Source organism: Simochromis diagramma, unplaced genomic scaffold, assembly GCF_900408965.1.
Source record: "Simochromis diagramma unplaced genomic scaffold, fSimDia1.1 OVJJ01000304.1, whole genome shotgun sequence".
Classification (NCBI taxonomy): Eukaryota; Metazoa; Chordata; class Actinopteri; order Cichliformes; family Cichlidae; genus Simochromis; species Simochromis diagramma.
This window is the reverse complement of record NW_024387030.1, coordinates 20,153,222-20,174,088: the sequence shown is the minus strand read 5'-3', so window position 1 is coordinate 20,174,088 and position 20,867 is coordinate 20,153,222. Positions and strand designations below refer to the sequence as shown.

The window sequence follows — 20,867 nt, the reverse complement described above, 5'->3', positions numbered from 1 at the left end:
AGGCGCTTTCTTCTGGTGCGCCTCTTTTCCCCCCGTGTCTCCCTTTCGCTCTCTCTCTCTCACTCAGCGCTTAGAGTCTCTCTAAGCAGGAGGTTGATTTTGTATAAAGCGGCAGTCTGGCTGTATGTAATGCTAAGTGGATAGGAACACACACTCACATAAATACACACTAAACAATGCAGACAATACAACATGACTTGATATGGAATCATCTCAATCAGATTTAGGCTAAAACATTTTTTTTTTTTTTTGGGCTTACACAAATCTCCGTAGAGGGAAGGAATAAATTTACATGTACTGATATTAGCAGAGTTAAATCCTGGACTGCAGGTTCATGGTGAATGATGGTCAAGTAACGGTTAATCTTTTTACACAGGAGTGTGGCTGCTCCTCTCGGATCTGTGGGGAGCTCTGGGAGCGTCATTCTATTGCAGTGGTTCCCAAACTTTTTTTGCTGGGCCCCCCTTTGTTTTACAAGAAAAATGTTCGCGCCCCCCCGTGTGCACGCGCACACGCACACGCATGCACACATCCTCCAACCACACACACCCATATTTTTCTCCATTGCGGTTTATTTCACACCTCAAACATTTAGTAAAAATTAAGCAAATACAAGTAATCTGCAATAAATTACAGGTAGCAAGAAAATAAACTACTAACTAATTTACGCTACGTCCGCACCTACACGGGTATTTTTGAAAACGCAGCTGTTTCGTCCACACGTAAACGACGTTTCGAATCACCGAAAACTGAGATTTTTTCAAAACTCCTTTTTTGCGTTTACGTGTGGACGAGGAATACAGAGTTCGTCACGCAACGTCAAAGGTATGTGCCTTTTTTCACGTCACGCTGTGCGCCACGTTATTGTTTGCAGGAGATGAATTGTGGAATGGTAGATAGAGACAAAATACTGTTAATCTGACTATCTGCAGTTTTTACACGCTTACATATACACACGCAGTTAATGATTTGAACCGGGGGAACAAATCGTGGCAGGATCAGCCTGCTATTATTTGTATCCCACTGTAACTTTACTGTATAAAGTATAGTATAGTATGTATATCTCCAAAATGTCAGGAGTAGTTAGTCATTACAAGAAGTGTTTGTGAACCAAAAAACCACGAATGTGGGATCCTGTTTGTCCGTGATTTAAACAGCCCAGCGCCGCTCCCGACAGAGGGAAAGCAATTATGAATGAATGATGAATTTTTATGAATTATTATGTCTATTTTTTTATGTTTAAGGACAACAGATGGAAATTAGCCTTTGGCTATAATCTGGCATGTTTACATTCATGTAATTTTTTTTTTTTTTTTACATTTATGTTCATTAACATGCACTGTCCTAAATAAATAAATAAATAAATTCTGCAGGGGAGACCTACCTCGGCACTTGTGCAGGTGAAACCAAAGGGCAGATATGCTTCACCATATTTTCTAGTCTTTGGCTTATTTTTTTAAATTTTAAATCATGCTTTTTATTTGTTTTTGTTTCTAATGTCTCTGTAAAGCACTTTGAATCACCTTGTTGTTGAATTGTGCTATACAAATAAATTTGCCTTGCCTTGCCTTGCCTTAGAATGAAGTTGGTTTGGAAGCATATTCAGCGATGCTTCATCTCCTGCTTTGCGTTTCTGTGGGCGCCCGTGCTAGCAGTGTCCAAGCATTTTGTTTTTTTCCCCCCTTTCCATCTGGCGCCCCCCTTGCCATGGCTCTGCCCCCCCCCAGGGGGCGGGCCCCTCACTTTGGGAAGGTCTGTTCTATTGGATTCCATCCACAATCTGGACCGTATCATACAGACGCGGAAGGTTACATTTTGCGTTACTATGAGACGCCTTGGGACGTGACAAATCGTTGGTATGTTACACGTTGTGAATGAGGACGCTCTCCAACATGGCTGGCTTGGTTTTGGAGCACTTTTTGAGAGTAAAGTTATTAGTTAATGCTACCAAACCTAGTTAGCAAGCAAAATCTATAAAGGCATAAAGGCCCAAAGAAAGTCTCCCTGACTATTGTTGAATAGCGTTACCAATGGATCTATTAGCTATATGCTAACATTTCAAAGTTCTTAGCCACTAGTTTCTTTCAAACCAATAATCTGGTAAATGTGTTTTTCACTATTAAAACAGGCCTTATAGTACTGTAGGGTCCCTAAAAAGGTTACAAAGTTTGTTACTAATGTGATAATGTTATCTGATGTGATTTGACACATTTTATGTTCCAGAACTTTCTTTTTGTTACGTATGCACAGTCTACTGTAAGTGTATTTTTTTAAAACACCATCCATCCATCCATTCGCTTCCACTTATCCTTTTCAGGGTCGCGGGGGGCGCTGGAGCCTATCCCAGCTGTCACTGGGAGAGAGGCAAGGTACACCCTGGACAGGTCGCCAGTCTGTCACAGGGCTGTTTTTTAAAACACAATTTTGAAAATACACAATTTTTCCACATTAAAAACTGCAGTAAAAGATCCTGAGCTCGCATTCACCCACCCACACACACCTGATATTCCTCATGAGTCTCGTGAGCTCATGCACTGAGCCATAACTAGGTATGTGGATCTTGTAAAAAATGCCATAATTTATTTTTTAATAACAGAGAGAGAGGATATTTATACAGAATGTAAAGCAGCCCAGATATGAACAAGGTGTGTTTACAAGGAGTAGGGTGGAGTTCGTATTTATGCAGGTACCTGTGTGTTTTCTTAATATCCTTATATGTGTATTTCTCTGAATATTGTCAGAAAAAAGTATGTGCAAAACTTGTGTGTGTGTTTGGATTAGTGCGTATATTGTTTGTTTGTGAGTGGAGTACAGTGAGTGTGTGTGTCTTGATTTTTAGACTGGCTCATGAAGTGTGGCATTTTGGTGTCTGCTGCTCTCTGCATGCATAATGAATAGCCAGGTGTCGAAGGGGGTCACACACACAGGCACGCACAGACGCACGCACAAACACCAGACTGTCAGACAGAAACAGAGACCCTCAAAGCTTTTCATACACACTACCGGACACACATACTGTACCTGCATATGCAACCACAAACACCACCATAAATTCACACATAAACACAACGACCGACATTCACCTACGCACTTAAATAGTGAGCGGTCAATCGTTTGTACGCACACGCACACACACAAAATGGGCTGGGTGTCAGGATGTTCCAAAGGTCACGGTTGTTTGTGTGGAGTCCTGTAGCAGATGTGGAGACTCTTACTGACAGGAAGTCAAAACCTCCCACACTAAACTGTAGAAGAGCAACTGATGGGTCAATTACTGCAAAGGTCAATGGGGGAGGAGGGGAAGGTGTACAGGGGCATGAAGTGCAAGGGTGGAGGAGGATAAGGAAGGAGTGGAAGAAAGGCGATTACAGGAAGTGGATGAGAGGATGGAGGAAATGGAGAATGGGGAGACGGAAATAGAAAAAAGTCAAACGGAGGTTAAGAAAGTAAAGAGTTAGGAGTGGGAAAGGAGAATCAACTGAGGAGGAGAAAGCGAAAGAGGATTTAATATAGTGCATGAACCAAAATAAAGGAAAAGACGAAGAGGAAAAAGGTAAGGAAACAGGAAGGTGGTGTGAGGGGAAAAGGGTAAAGGATAGGAAGTAGAGGGGAAGAAAGGGAAGGACACAACATGAGGTGAGAATGAACAAAACAAGAAAGACAACAAACACGGCAAATGGAAAAGAAGTTAGAAGAAAAACAGAATTTAACTGAAAAGAGGAGAAATATAAGTTGGGGAAAGGAAATGGAAATGAGAGGAGAAAGGATAAAAAAAATGAATGCATAATGCAAGCACACATATCAAAATCATGTGATCAGAAATCATATCTAATTTTCCTTCTTCCTTTTGAAAAGAAATATTAAAAAGGAAGAAAAAGAGATGTGTACAGGATGAGGAGGGGGAAGAAAAAAGAAAGAAACAAGAAAAAGTGCTAAAGTGAAAGAAATTAGAGAAAAAAGAGAGAGGAAGACAGAGAAAAACTAAAACCAAGGAGGGAAAAACAACAAATGAGGATATTGTCAGATGGAAAAACAGAAAGAGTATGGAGTCATAAGTAGGAATACTACACACACACACACAGACTCACACATACACAGAACGATCTTCATTACCTGAACCAATGCAGAGCAGCTACACAGAGGCCAAAATCAATAATTCTCTGCTGTTCCAAACACTGCGAAACACACAAATACACAGACACGCACGCACGCACACACATAGGCTGCAACACACAAAACAATTACAAAGTAAAAAGTCACATAGGCATGGATGCACATACACACTCGCACACAGTCTTCTAGAGAAGGATATTCATTCATTAGTGTCAGTCAATAGGAGAGAGAGTAAAGACAACCTAAACACGCACATACAACCTTGCAGAGAGAGAAGCATATCATGTACTGTATATGTTGTGTGCACAAGAGGGACAGTCTGATTGAATTGCTGTGTGTGCGTATGGACATAAAAACCTCACTTTGCACTTCTATTTAAGCAAAGTCTGTTTTGTGTTTTTGACCTTCACACTGAGGATTTGTTGACCTTGTCTTCATGTTTTATTTCTATGACATCCACATTGTCAGGTTTGATTTTATCTGTGTAATAATGAGACTGTGAGCAGTTTTCTCACTTGGTTGGATAATTGTGTCCCTTATAACGGCCAGTGTGGTCAGTCAGAATTAATATAAATGAACAAAAACAGTCTAGAAATCTATTTTGGACAGGGTTTCCTGAAAGTATCACACAGAGGCAATCACAAAGTTAAGGTTCTAAAAATAAATGAATAAATAACAAGAAGTCAAACGGAGGATTAAGGGTTGTTCATATAATATTTGTACCTCCACACACGTGTTAAATGTGATTTAGTATGATGCTGTCTTTTGCAGGGCTGTGTTACAGGAAGTATACAACACACAGCCCTGAGAGCTCCAAAACAACCCAGCACACACTCACACACATGCACACATTATCTGGTGTATACGTTTTGGTTCTGTTCATTAAAATGCATGCGCCTCTTCAAAGCGCTGCCGACAATGATGCCATCTGCTGTTGTGCGGAGAGGGCATGTGTGAGCACACACATTAGACGTGCTCATGTGTAGAAACACCCATACATACACCTTACCTTTATTCACTCACACTCAACTACAGTCTCGCCCTGCGTGTACTCTTGTTCTCAGGTAAATATGGTTGTACTGTAGTTCTTACAGCACACACAAACAGTGAAACGCACTGTCGCCCCTAGAAATTTCAGACAATTTGCTTTCATCTTTGGGTCATTCCTACAAGCCCAAATGTCCCCTTTAAAAGCAAACGCTCCTCTTCTCCTTTAAGTGCGTCGCACAAAGGGGCCATTTCAAAGGCAAATTCCACTTAGATTCACAAGTGCTGTGTACACTCTGGTACTCCAGGCAGAAATTCATCAAAGCTTAATGTTCCCTTCACAGAAAAATCACTTAGCGCTGAAGCTAGCCGTGTGTGAGTGAGTGTGTGTGTGACAGAGAGAGAGAGACCGTGGTGCGTTTCTGCAGCTTTTGCAAGTTGTTTGATAGCAGTTTAAAGAGCCACACAGTCGCTGCAATGCTGCTAGCTGTAAGCCTGATACGCCTATGTTTGCGTGTTCACTTTCATTTGAATAAAAATGTTCGTTTGAAGACACAAAGATGAGCTTTTGTGGAAACTAAATTGGGCAGTAAAGCTGTTGCTATGGCTCCGCTTGCACTGGCAGCTTTTTGGGTGAAAAGAGGTAATCTGGGTCAAAAATCAATCAATCAATCAATAAAAAAAACTGTTATTATGCAAAAACTTCAAAATTATGTTTTATCTTTAAATGACATACAATGTCCAAGGGTAATAAAAAATGTAGTGAGGATCAGAAAGACAAGAAAAAAACTTAAAAAGGCTTTGTGCTGAAATTAGCACAGGGGAAACTGGAGGAAGAAACTGGTGAAACAATATTAAAAGCTTTATATATTTTTTTCTCCATATTAGAACAAACTTAATGCGAGTTTTCATTACCAAAAAAGTAATTTGTGAATAACTTCACTGGGATTGTCAGAGAAATTTAAAAGATGCCTTTATCAAAGGTATCTCTGATAAAGCTAGGTGTTTGTAACTTTATCTATTCAGAAAGAATCTTTCTCACTTTTAATTTAAAAGTTTTAACAAAACTGCAATATTTTTTGATGGAATCCATAAAAAGTTGAAACTCATCTGAGTGCTTAATTCAGGGGTTTCCAACTCCAGGTCTCAAGGGCCAGTGTCCTGCAGGTTTTTGATCCAACACAGCTAACACAGACTTAAACGGCTAAATTAGTTCTCCAGAGGCCTGATAATGAACTAATCATTTGATTCAGATGTGTTGACCCAGGGTGATATCTAAAAACTGCAGGACAGCGGCCCTTGAGGCCTGGAGTTGGACACTCCTGGTTTAAATCATTTAAAGCTGGAATTATTGACTGTAAACTAAAAAGAATGGATGTAATAACCACTTCATGGTTATTACATCCATTCTTTACAAACTTTACAAAGTTATATTTTTGATGTTTTGAAGTGAGCATTTTTTAAATACAAGCTAGGCCCTCCCAAAGGTATACTGTGCTTTATCCTCCCTTTTGACTTTAATGAAGAACCTAAATGTACAAAATAATCATCGTTTTGCATCCAGTATAACTTTGAACCATCAACTGAGGCAATAAACACATCAGGAAAGCGTTTAGTGAAAGTACGGGTCAAGAGAGCTGACTATACAACTGGACCTTCCCTGTTGACCATTAGATATAATGCACAGGGGTAAGAAAAGCACTTTTGCCGCAGTCAGTGAAAAATCACAAGTGCCAAAATCATAACAAATGAAGTAAAAAGAAAAAAGAAGTTTATATCAAACAGTTCTTTAACACACAAAGTTAAACTTAGCGTCTTTCACATCCAGCAGTCAGGTCTACTCTCATCTCATCCGCAATATTTACATTTTACACAGGCGCTGCTTCAGTCAGCTAAGTAGGCAGTGCTTCGGTTTTGCCGACACAGTGGGTCAAATGTCTAGAATGAAACAAGGATTTATTCTGTCCAGAGTTGGGCTGTACCATTCTACCACTCTATGGTGGTTTTTAGGACAGTATAACACAGTTATATTTATATTTATAGTTTATTTATTTATATAGCACATTTAATTACAACAGGGTCCCAGCATTGCCTAATGAAGTGGCAAACCACCTCTAGATTATGTCAAGCCAGTGCAATCCGGACTTGCATTCTCCTGAGGATTAATTTTATTTCCAATAAACAATGTCACCACTTTGTATTTAGCTTACGCATCATTTGCAGCTAACTGAACTCAAGTTACATCTGTTCTCACACAGGTTCTGATTTTCTTGCCAGACAACTGTTTCGGTACAACACGGTGAATCAAGCCAGTTTCAAACCCTTTTCTGTTCACTAAATCAACTATAATCACATATTAAACGTCCATTTCGACAGAAAATCTTAAATCGTGAGTTGCTAAAGCTACACTAGTCATTTGCAGTCAACAGTTCTTAAGTACACAACCAATGTTGCTTCATCTGTGAAAAACAAAGTTGTAAGAAAGAAAAAGAGCATAATCAAACCTATTCCAGTATGCATGAATGGTGAAAAAACGGAACCACAGGCTTATTCTTAGTGAGAGAGAAAAAATCCTTATCCAGGTTTAGTAGACTTTAGCATAGGTTTAACTTTTCAGACACAGGAACCACATCCCTTTTTTGTAACCTATGGCTGCAATGCAGCATACGTGTACTAAGGTTGACCTTTTACAAAATGCAGTCTAATCCGTTGTTTAGGTATGGAGAGAGAGGAATCAATTAGTAATGCTTTCCATTAGTAGGAACCAGCTGCCCAGAGGGTAAATACTTCTTTACGGATGTAGTGGTAACCTGTAATTTTATTGCTTTGCATATATTTGTATGTCTGAGCTTAATTATGATTTGATGTGACCAAGTGTTCAACTGGAAAGTTCTTCTCAGGCTTTGATCCATCAGAAACAAATAATCAGTGTGTCAGTTAGCAGCAGCTCAGTGGTCTGAGATGTTGGCTAAGTCTCTGCAGGTGTGGCTTATAAGATACCATGATTCAAATAATCAACAAGCAAAAGAAAAATAATTATACTTGTGCTAGGACACGAACCAACTACACTACAAAGAACATTTTTAATTTGAGTTTTTATATTTCAGATGTTTTATTCCTTAAACAAGCTTTTCTTGGTTCTTAATGATTTCTTTTTTTTTTTTTTAAATACACAGAACCACACATGTTTCCAATGTGTATTCTACCTTTGACCGAGGTGTTGGGCGGAGGTCCCTCAATTCGCAGGTTCCACGGTGGGTCTCCCTGGTTGGCGAAATCCCTCATCTTCAGATAGCTGATGGTGAGCCGGATGATGGAGGCCTTGTCCAGCTGGCTGGTGATGGCACCTGGCAGTGGCAGCATCTTGGCCAGTTCATAAAACTCAAAGTTCTCTTTTCCCCGACGCGACCTTGCCGCGTCCCGTGACTTCTCCTTCCTCAGAGCCTGCAGCCTGTAAGGAGTAAAAAAAAAAAAGTTAAAAGAAATCTGATCACATGAAAGGGTTGTGCAGAACGTGATTTTCAGTAATCATCGGTGATGGGAATAACGGCATTACAAGTAACGGCGTTACTTTTTTCAGTAACGAGTAATCTAACTAATTACTATTCCTATCGTTACAATGCCGTTACAGTTACTAACAAGAAAATGCGGTCCGTTACTATTTTTCAACAAACAGACGGTTGAAGCTGTGTTCAGCTCACCGCATCTTATATCAGTTCCACGGAAGTAGCTGTAAGTAATCTGGACGCTACAGCTTTAAGCAGCGGCGCACGCTCCCGCGGACGGTAATCACCAACACTGTCTAGCACAACACCTGGAGCTAAGGGGGCAAAACAATCACATGAGTGCTGCTGTTTGACTGAGGAAGAATAAAGTAGTCGTGGTAAGCCAATCACATGACCACTTAAAGACAAAGCAACAAGGTGATATATGCCAGTTTTTAAATTGTGTTGATAGGCCACGTAAAACCAGAGTCATGATAAACAATATATACGCGGCGTTTTTTCCTCAATAGTTTCGTCACGTTTACTGTCTAAGGACAGCGCAGCGAGCGCTCTCTGCTTATGAGCAAAAAAACCCCAAACAAACAAAAAAAAAAACCAAAACAGGGGAAGTGTTAGGAGTGACGTTTGTGACGGTTAGCGTGTTTGGAGTGTGTAGTTCATGTGTTGTCTCGTGTAGTTAGTGTGTAGTGTTGTGGATACTTTAGTGTTGTGTGTCAGAACAATGAGGCGACTGCTGTCTCCAGGTAGAAACAGGAGTGATACACCTGCTGCTGTCAGACCTGCAGGCATCAGGCTGTGATGTTCTCCTTTATAGTGGACAGAAATTATTTTTTTGGAGTGGCACAAATAATTTGTGTGGCATCTTATTGAATAAAGAACAGCTGATTGTTCTGTAAATAGTTTGAAATGGTTATTTAAAAAAATCAAGGTAAAAGGTAAATGGATACAAATAACTTTGTTGTTTGCAAAACTTGTGCATAGGATTTTAAAATTGACCATTTATATTTGCATTTAAAGTTATGAAATATGATTCATTAAACATGTTTGTGGTTGTTATAGTAAAAAATATAACTTTTTCTACTCTGATTTTATGTTTTTTGTCTGATTTTAGATCAATTGTGTTAATACAGTGTGTCAAAATGAAAACATGACTGTAAATTCAGACACATGAGGTTGTGCTGAAAAGGATGATACCAAACAAGGCAAAGTAAATCGTAAATTAAAGGTGAAATGTAGAGGAAACATCAAAAGTAGTTAAAAATGGCCAATTACACCCTGGACCCCAGAGGGTTAAACTTTTTTTTAAAGTAACGCAATAGTTACTTTTCAAGTAAATAATTACTTTTAGAATATTGTAACTCAGTTACTAACTCAGTTACTTTTTTGAATAAGTAACTAGTAACTATAATTAATTATAGTTGCCCAACACTGGTAATCATGTGTTACTGGAATAAAAAGCTTAATAAACATTCATAAGAGAAAAATGATAAATTATGCCCATAGATACAGTATGGTAACAAATATGGTGTGGTTTTAAAATGGTCTTCAAATAATGCTTTTACAGATACAGGAGCACTCGAAGACACACACAACACGTGTCCGCCACGGCCAGTTTCACCAACACTGCTTTAAACCTTATTTTTTTATCTTGAAGAAAAGGATGAGACATTTTATTTTCAAGTCACTTATATTATATTTCTATTGCACAAAATCACAACAACAGTCACCTCAAGAGACTTTATACTGTAAAGTAAACACTATATAATCATAGAGACAACCCCAACAATCTGACAACCCTGCATGAGCAAGCACTTGGTGACAGTGAGAAGGAAAAACTCCCTTTTAACAGGAAGAAACCTCCAGGAGAACCAGACTCAGGGATAGGAAGTAGGACTGGGCGATATATCGAGTTTTTTAAAAATATCAATATATTTTTATACGAGATATAAGATGTGACAATATCGTTTATATCGATATAGTATATATTACGTTATAATTATACTTGTGGAGCCACAAGTTTGCCTCTCTTTCGTCCACTTTTGTCTCTATGCAACGTTACTCTGCCTCGCCTCTCCCCTTCACTGAACACAACTCCCCCTCCCCCATCGCTTCACCTGCAGGCAACGACACGATGGATACGGCAAATCACCGTTAACGAGTTACCGCGGATCGCCCCGTGCGTGGGGCTGGACGGCGTCAACGTGTTAGCGAGCTAAGCGCGCTAACGACATACAGCCCCTGTGAGCTGCATGGCCTAAAATCCTTTCATTTTCTCAAAAATCGACAGTGCGCCTTAAGTATGAATTCTGGTTGTGCTTACTGACCGCGAACTGATTTTATGTGGTACACAGCGCTCAGCAATCTGTCAAAAAATGTTTTAGTACGACTTTGCAGCTGCACCGCTTGATGGATTGTCGGAACATTACGGCTACCGTAGTCTGGAGCCTCGCGGAGTGATACGTACTGTGCTTCAACGTAATATTACCGTATTGTGTGTATATGGACCACAAATGGCACCTGGAGGATTTCAAACTCCAGGCTGTCAGTCACACAGTAGAACTTTTGGGAACAGAGCAGCTGTGAAATCTGTCTTTGTTATTATGCTCAGCGTCTGTTAGTTTACATTTTGACTGCACAGTTGTGAGCTTTTTGTTATGCACAAAAACAACATTGTTTTCTTTTATTTATGGAGCATTATTATTAAATAAATGCTGATAATTTATTTTTGAGTAATTTCTTCATGTACATCTACGCTGTATGTTAATAAAAGTGCCTGTGTGACATCTGGGACACAGTGTGACTAAGAACTCTCTTTTTGTTCTTACCTTTTGGCTTTAAAAAAAATTATCGAGATATATATCGTATATCGCCGTCCAGCTAAAAAACATCGAGATATGAATTTGGGATCATATCGCCCAGCCATCTGCCTAGGGGTGAGGGAAGGGAGACAGGACACAAAAAACCTCTTTACACCTCTTCACCAATACAAGAGTAATGTTGCACAGAAGCTTACAAATTCATGACCATCACAAAAGAATATTATCAATTACTACCATTATTCTTGCTTGTTACACCCCTTAGGTTGCTTCCTTTGCTACATGACTGTGTGAAATCATGCAGCAGTGAGCTCAGAGTAACCAAAAAAAAAATTACAGCACACTCTGTGCTCTCTGATTAAAGCCATGAGTGAAAGAAAAAAATGCAAAATTGGTGTCCTGTGTTAAAATTCCCTTTTTTGTAGACCCCAGTCTCCTCCCTACATTATTATAATTACTACAGCCACCAGAGGGGTTATCTTTTAGAAGTCACTTCACAATAAAACAACTGTTCATAATAACCAGTTTAAAGTCACTTCTTGGGGGCTGTCTCTTGTCAGTTATATATTACCCATTTTAAAGTCTCTTAGCTCTTACCTCTTAACTTTATGACTTGTTGATTTCTTATTTTCTTTTGATTCCTATTTCCATATCAGGTAAGCTACTTGTGATGTATGCGACACACACACACACACACACACACACACCGTTTATGCTCTTGATCACGTTTTTATTTATAATAACAATGCGCCGTGACAGCTCGTCCTGGTCCAGCCCGCCTCCCCCTCGACTCTGCCGTCACTATATAGACACACAGAAGGAAAACACTCATGACACAATCGCCACGACCTGTGGCTCACCTGCCTCCCGGTACCACCCCCCTGAGCTCACCGCTCCACCCCTCCCCTGCAGCTACGCCAGGGACCACCCCTCCGCCACACTACTGTAGCGCAGTGCCCTTACTCCAAAGTTAGACTTTTACAGAAGATTGTCTCTGGCCCCTCTCTCCAGTTCAAACAGATTCTGGCCTGTGCCAAAGACAGCTGTTCTAATATGGTGACTGTCTGGTATAGCGACTGACACAGTAGCTTACTTTTTTGTAGCACCACAGCAGACATTTTGTCGGTCTTAATGGTTGTAGGTCTAGTTTGTAGGTTCAGTGGTGTTTGCCTTTTGATATGGTAAATGGAAATAAACTAAGATTCCACACTAATTAGCATTTGCACATTCTTCTGGGGAGGGAAATCTAAATACGTTCACATTAAACTGTCACATCTTCTTCAGTGAACGAAAGAAGGAAACTACACCAACAAAGATCACCCTCTTTGCTAATCCCATTTCCTCCCTCTTTCTCTACTTTTCTTCATATTAAAACTACACTTTCAAGCACCTTGCAATCTGTCTCTCTGTTTATTCCATAACTTTCTTTTCATTACTTTTCCTCTATCACTTTCCACCCTATTACTTTATATCAAAGAATGACTCTGTTTATTCTCTCCCTTTCCCCCTCTCTCTCACCCTTCAACAACAACAGTGACGACCATACTTTCCTGCAGCCTCTCATCATCATCGGACGCCGTTATGAATTAACTCGGCAATAAATCAGCTGCTAAAAACCTCTGTGGGCTTCCTGCCGGCAACACACACATACGCACACGCACAAAGACAGGAAGACAGGTGATTAATTTTTGCTGGAGCTAAAAAAAAAGTGTGAGAGAAAAAGTGTGTGTGTGTGTGTGGGGGGGGGGGGTAAAGAGAAGAAGAGGGATGAGATGGAGGGATAGCGGACAAACACTTTAGAGGAGGAGGAGTTGTTTAGGGCTAGGGATGAAAAATGGATGTCATCTGGCAGAGAGTATAATTTTCATACTGTTTGTCATTTATTTATCAGGGGGAACAAATAGTAAATGGAAAGAAGAGGTTGACAAAATACAGTACTTTTTCAACGTATGTAATCACTCCCTTTCTAAAAAGTTGCATTTTATTGATTTTTTGACTTTTAGTATTATTTTTTAACATTGTAACACATTCTATTTATAGCATTTGAGGTACAGCACAGCACTTTACAGCATAAATTAAATCATGAATGCTGTCAATTCAAACAGGTGCAAGCTAATGGCCTCATAAAAGAGCTTATCTCAATGCCAGTCCCATCAGCTGATGCCTCAGGTGATAGATTTCTACACTTCAAACAGGCAAATGTCACACAGAGAGCAGTATTTAACTTGCCTTGGCCTCCCCACAGCTGCAAGCTGCTTTGCAACACACCTTCACCCAAACTCATTCTTTCATGGTTATGTATGACTTCACCAATTCCATTTTTATCTTTAATGCTTATTCGGTTCCATGCATGCTCTCCTGACCATCATCTTGACTATACAGAACCATAAAAGTAAGAAAGGAGAGGCTGAGAAAAAACATTACCATGTATATACAGTACTATAGCCTTTGATATAAGTCAGCTTTTGATGTATCACAGTTGCTGAAAACCAATGCTACAGGCACGTTGTCACCATTTGTAACTCCAGCTATTAGTCAGCAGAGAAAAAGAGAAAAAAGGAAAATCCACTAAATGTTTTTGTGAGAAAAAAACCCACTACATTTACTATATTTACGCACACAAATCTGTCCACTGTGTGTATGAAGTCAGCACTGACGGCTGCTGGGAAAGCGAGGTGCAGCCAGGCAGACGGAATTTATTTGTTCCGCAAACTTTGAAAGCATTATGTTGACGGACGACAAATATGTCTTCATGTCTGTCTGCTGTTTGCAGCTGTGCCTGTGTAGAATATGTGTGTGTGTGTGTGTGTGTGTGTGTGTGTGTGTGTGTGTGTGTGAGTGTGTGTGTGTGTGTCAGTGGACAAGGAGGTGTGTTTGACCTTGACTCAAACAGACATATTTATCATGTACCGGCTGAGTAGGTAAATGCAACACTTGTTGTGATCGGGGGACGTGTGTGTGTGTGTGTGTGTGCATGGAGATGCTTGGGTCTTATAAACATGAAATGAAACTGTGTCGTAAAGTTCAGCCGGGTGACTTGATGGTGTTTTAAAGAGCTTGTCACGGCAGGCGAGGTGTGCGTGTGTATGTGTGTGTGTCATGTCGTAAAGTTCAGCGAGGTGGGTCGATGGCTTTTTAAAGAACTTGTCAGCTGAAAGGAGGAGATATGTGTGTTTGTGTGTGGGTGTGTGAGAGAGAGAGAGCGAGAGGGCGTGTGTGCCTGACTATTTTAAGAGCATGTAAGCAGAGAGCTCGCTGGGAAGGTCACTGAGTGGCTGAGGTTTAACTTTCAGGTCAACTGGGAGGTCAAACTGGCTATCAGTCATGTCACAGGACAAACTGTTGCCAAGCAGATTTACTGTCTGACTTAATTGCAGGTGACAGTATTATAAGCAGAGATGTGTTGGTAGGATGCTTGGTCTCCCAATTCCATTTCAACCATCAGAAACTACTTATGTAAGTCCTGAAACAATACAAAGGGTAATTTCAACTTCAAAAGAACAAGACGTCCACATCAGAAGGTAGATGTGTTGTGGTGGCAAAAGACTTTTGACCTATATGGCCAGAGTCTTGTCTGTGATGCTTTTAAAATGTAGCTTTCACTGTTTGGCCAGGTTTAGGCATAGAGGCTGATGTTTAAAATGATTTGAAACCTCACTAATACGTTTCCATAACTTTAGTTTAGACAGGAAGTGAAACTGAGCCAAGATACTGGCAGCTCGACTGATCTCCAGCTAGCCCAAATTAGCGCATGTTCCAGTAGATACCCTTCTCCATATTAAATTGACCAATTTCATGTGGATAAGACTGTTTAAGCTGCTTCCCTCTACAATCGCTGTTGCCGCTGCAAGCAACTTTCCAACCCACCCCTATGCAAATAATAGTCAGAAATATTTCCGATATTTCCAAGAGAGACCTGGTTATTAAAGGTGGTTACAGGGTACTTCTGAGCAGTTTCCTACCAGATCTGCATGGTTTTTCAAACCAGCATGGGACTATTTTCAAAACAGTATGAGACACTCAGACAAAATATAACATGCAAAAACCGAATAAAATATACTTAACACACCAAATGTTTCTTATTGTGTCACTATATTCCTCAGAGACCAACGTTTATTTTATGCCTGCAATCATTTGATTGAACAGAAATCCATTTTTTGTTCCATTTATATTTCACAATATAAACCCTGCTTAATTTTTCTGCTCTTTTCTGATATCTGAGTATCTGTTTACATGATCAGCTCATCCATCTGCAGAGGCCAAACTGAGAGGAAGAATATTGCAGCATGCACTTCACAAAAATAACATCCACACAGGAATGTCTCTGATGAGATAAAGAGAAACACAGCGAGCAATATGAAAATAAAGAGATGACGGCAGGAGATAAATGATTCAGGAGCGCCGTGAGGTAGACAACAGGGAAATCTGGGGAGGTTTGAGGTCCTGACCACTGATAGCCATCACAGACAACTGATAGAAATCTTTTTTATATATAAATAAACACACACACGTACGATGGGTGTTAAGTTTAACACTGCAAATGTAAGTTTGGTTCAAATGGACATTGTATAACAATTTTAAATTAACCTGTTTTTTGTTTTTTTTCAGATTGATTTAAAAACAATAAGAATGCCAGTAATTACAAAAATGCTAAATATCAGCCCTAGTACCGTATTTTCCACACTATAAGGCCGCACTTAAAATCCTTTAATTTTCTCAAAAATTGACAGTGCACCTTATAATCCGGTGCGCCTTATGTATGAATTTTGGTTGTGCTTACTGACCTTGAACTGATTTTATGTGCTACACGGCGCTTAAAAATCTGTCAGAAAATGTTTCACTATAACTTTGGTAAGCTATGAAGGCACACTGCTTGATGGATTGTTAGAGCATTGCGGCTACCGTAGACAAGAGCCTCGCAGAGTAATCTGGGTCCAAAACTCCGTTCACTTCAGGTCCCAAAGTCAAAACGAACACTCCGGCATCACTGAGAGTTAAAAACTGTCTAAATTCTTTCATCTTTAATAAAATGATTAGCGTTGTTGTTTTACCAGGTGTAACAATTGAGTTTAACATCCAGGCATCCATGAAAACAAAATTTATTAAATTTAACGGAGTTAGAAGTTAGCAGGAAGTTAGTTCGCTAGTTTCCACTTAAACATGATCTGACTGAGAGATTTCTGAAAAAATTAAAACGTACAGCTCTGCTATCACTTCTAACATAAATGAAGACAGGAAACTAAACAGCAGTGATTTTTGTAGGGTTACTGGTAGGGCTAGCTGGTATATAATGATGTACTACGTGATCGCTAGGGACACAGCTATGTTAGCATAACATAAACACAGTGAAGCTGTAGGATGAATGCTAACTTTTTTCCACTCGATAAAAGTTAACGGGATGGTTCCCAATGGTTAGGGACAAATCTGTAAACGGATCAAACTAAAGTCAGGAGAACAACTGAGATAATCCATCCACAATACGAGGTTAGTCATTAATATACTGCAACAACATGGGAATAGATCAGCTGCGAGAGAATTCAACAGTAATGAATCAATGGTACTGAAGTGGAGGAAGCAAGAAGAATGAGTTGAGTAAAGTTTGATTTATCTGACTGTTTAGTTTCGCTTAATGCGCCTCATACCCCGGTGCGCTCATGAATGCAAAACAGACCCGTTCATCTACAGTGCGCTACGGTAATCAGCCGGGCATTGGACAATCCCCATATGTCTGATTCTTACTACTTCCTAATACTGGTTCAGTTTGTGGAGGTTGCCAATGTCATTGTGTTTTATTATTTGACTTTAAAGTACACTCAGAACATGTTCCTAAATAAAGTTGTATTTAACAAAACAAATCCAAACATACTGCATGGTACATACTGCAATTGCAGAATTTAGAGGATTGGTAGGAGATCAGTGGGGTTTAAGGTGTGATGAGGCCATGCTGGTCTTCTGGAAATTTATTAGACTTAGTCTAAGGCAGGGGTGGGAAACTCCAGGTCACCCTGGGTCAACACACCTAAATCAAGTGATTAGTTCATTACCAGGCCTCTGGAGAACTTGAAGACATGTTGAGGATGTAATTTAGCCATTTAAATCAGCTGTGTTGGATCAAGGACACATCTAAAACCTGCAGGACACCGGCCATTGTGGCCTGGAGTTGCCCACCCCTGGTCTAAGGCCTTAGTCTGGGGCGTAGAGACTAAGGCCAGCAAGATTCTCCCTTGGCCATCCTGCTAGTTGGTGAGTGGTTGCTGCAAAAAAACCCCAATTTATCAGAAACTAATAATATCTTTCTAAAGTAAAGGTATGCCTATCTAACACATTTCAAATGACGCAACTTTTATGATGAACGGGAATGTTCGCCATTTTCTGATTTTCAGTATATTGTGAGTATTTGGAGACAAGTTGGAGTCTTCCACTCAAACTGCTAGTGACCAAAACAATGGAAAGAGATTTCCAGTGCAGCACCATATTTGTTTATTTGGTTTTTTTGTGGGGATAGGTTAATTGGATAATCCAAATTGCCACTAGGTGTGAATGTGCGAGTGAATGTGAGTGTGAATGGTTGTCTGTCCCTGTGTGTTAGCCCTGCGACAGACTGGCGACCTGTCCAGGGTGTACCCTGCCTCTCGCCCTATGACAGCTGGGATAGGCTCCAGCGCCCCCCGCGACCCTGAAAAGGATAAGCGGAAGCGAATGGATGGATGGATGTTTTTTTTTTTATAACCAGTTTCACACTTGTGACTGCCAGAAAGATCCAGCAGCCATTTGCCAACCAGTCACTGAACACACATTTTCACCAAGCAACTGCTTGCATGAAAGCAGGTTGTGAGCAACCACTCTCAGCCGGTTGGAGAATAATATCTTCAACCCAGCTGCAGTGCCCATTCTGCGTCAGGTTACAAAAATCAAGAGGTGCGCTACCTGTCTGAAGTGAGTCAAAACAGTGTTCTGCTGTGCAACAGGGCCGTAAAACGAACTAAGATCAAAAACTATTATAGAATGTAATGAAAAAAGTATCACTTTGTATGGATTACAAAGTAATATGCTTAGTATCAGGTAGCAAGTGACTCGAAACTGTAATTACATATAGTAATTGCTAAATGTATGTGTAGTGAAGAATTCACTCAAAACATCTGATTTAGTAAGTTATAGTGTGTTGGAAATGGCTGCTGTTTTTGAGGGTTTAAATGATCAAATTCTGACATATTATTTAAAAGGGCCAAAAATAGAGAAAGTGAAAGAATATGAATGAGGGACCAAAAAGGAAGGAGAGAAAGAGAGGGAGTAATAAAGCTAAAGAAAAGAAAGAGCTCTGTCTCCTCATCCTTATCTATTTAATCTTACTGTCCCTCTGTCCTCTGACAGTCTCTCTCTGTTCCTCTTGTTCCTCTCTCTTCTCCCTCATCTTTCAATTCAGCCATTCAGGTGACCCACAGCCGAGGTTCCACCCCGTCAACTCAGGCGAGGACGAGAACACACACACACGCGCGCGCACGTGCATGCATGCACGCAAGCACAAAAGGCCCTTCAGGAGGAGGGTAATTGCTTCCATTGCGATGGGAAAGGAAGGCAGAGAACAAGTGTCACTTTGGATTAAGCCCCGCCTGCTGACACAGCCATGGTGGTGAAACCCCTGCTCGCTATGTGTGTGCATGTGCGTGTGATCACTGATCAGGGGACTGAGTGCCAAATCCAATCTACCTACTGAGAGAGAGAGGGAGAGAGAGGAGGGAGGGGGAAAAGAGGTTGAAAGAAAGGCAGAAAAGGAAACTGAATATAAAGAGATATATGAAATACATTAAAGGGAGTAAACAGAAGAAAAAGAGTAGAAGGAGGAGTAGGAGTAGCGATAAGATGATGTCAAAAGGGGATAAAAGACCCAAACCCAAACTCTTATTTATAGAGGGGGAGAAGAAGGGCAAAAAAATGAATTAAAGAGGAGAAATAATGAAATAAGCAATAGGGCAACAATTTAGGTGGAATAATTTTCTGATAAATATTTAGTATCAAGCACAGGGAGGAAAAGATTCAGTGACCATACTGATTACGAAGATACAATAACCATGTCATCTGCAGAATTAAAACTAAAAAATTAAGGGATTAAAACTTGCTGTGACTTTGTGTGTGTCTGTGGCTGGGTGAGTGAGATGATGGTGTGGAGGAAGGGGGGCCTAAAAATGATTTTTCTACGTATGTTTGCACATATGTATACCCAACAACCAACCATTACGTGTTTAGTTAGTCCTGTTGTGAGCAAACAACAGAATGCAGCTCACTGTGTTTGTGTTGGTGTGTAGAGGCACTATGAAAACATGAACGACAAGAAGGAAGGAGAGAGAGAAAAATGCATGGAACAATGTGAACTTAGGAAAACACTCTCATGTGCAATCACTGTGTATTATTTCAATTCTATTCTATTTTATTTATACAGCACCAAATCACAACAACTGTTGCCTCAAGGCGCTTTAAAGTGTAACATAAAGACTGTTCAGTAATGCAGAGAAAACAGAGAAAATCCCAACAATTATGTGAGCCCTTATGAGCAAGCTCTTTGGCGACAGTGGGAAGGAAAAACTCCCTTTTAACAGGAAGAAACCTCCGACAGAACCAGGGTCAGAGAGGGGCAGCCATCTGTTGCAACTGGTTGGCGGTGAGGTGAGGAAAATGGGAAAAAGGGACAGCGGTGACATTATGGATGGGTTGCAGGCTTATCCACAAAGGTTGTGCCCCCTCAGTTGAATTCTAGTGGCATCTTTTTAGCGCTAAAAGTTTAATTGAGTCAATGAAAAGGATTAAAAAACACATTACTAATACGTTTATGCAGTAACAAAGAGGCTCTGTGTCTCTCATTTGTTTAGGCTATGTGCAATCATGTGTGAATGGACAAAGTCTAGGTAACAGTATTAATGCACTCTCACCTATTCTCCTGTTTTTTCAATGTTATTATTATTTTTTTGAATAAGTGCCTTCTCTCGCTGGTATGCCAGATACATATACCAACACAGCTTGGCTTTTCTGCCATTGCCACAAAGTCAGTGTAGTGATAGCAGATTATACTATTACATGGAATGAAACATTTAAAGATTAACCTCCCACTTCCTTCTTTTTAGTATAACCCCTGCATTATCTTTTTGAATAAACTTTATTCATCTATTAATGCACAAACAGAGTGGAGGATTTGTTTTTATGTCCATGGTTTGCTCTCCAAATGGTCACCAGTTAAATGCCCCGTATAGTGAGCAGACAATCCACACTGTCTGGCTGCTGGAAGTTAATGCAGTAATATAAAAGCTCACTAAAAATCCAATAGTTTTTCCTGGTTTTAAAGGCTACTGCCCTACTAGCATACTATATCATACAGACAACTGCCAGTTCGCAGATCACACCACGCTCATGAATTTGATTGTGTAGTGATTTGAGTAGTGTAAGTATATATCCA

At 40.1% G+C, this 20,867-nt stretch overlaps 1 protein-coding gene across 1 annotated transcript in view; it reads right to left on the bottom strand.

The window, feature by feature from the left end:
* The window catches only part of LOC120740294 (neuronal PAS domain-containing protein 3), a 381,289-nt gene that overhangs the window by 218,927 nt on the left and 141,495 nt on the right, over positions 1-20,867 (bottom strand). The window contains 1 exon segment of the mRNA XM_040042549.1: positions 8,307-8,551. Within this exon segment, the coding sequence (XP_039898483.1) occupies positions 8,307-8,551 (245 nt within the window).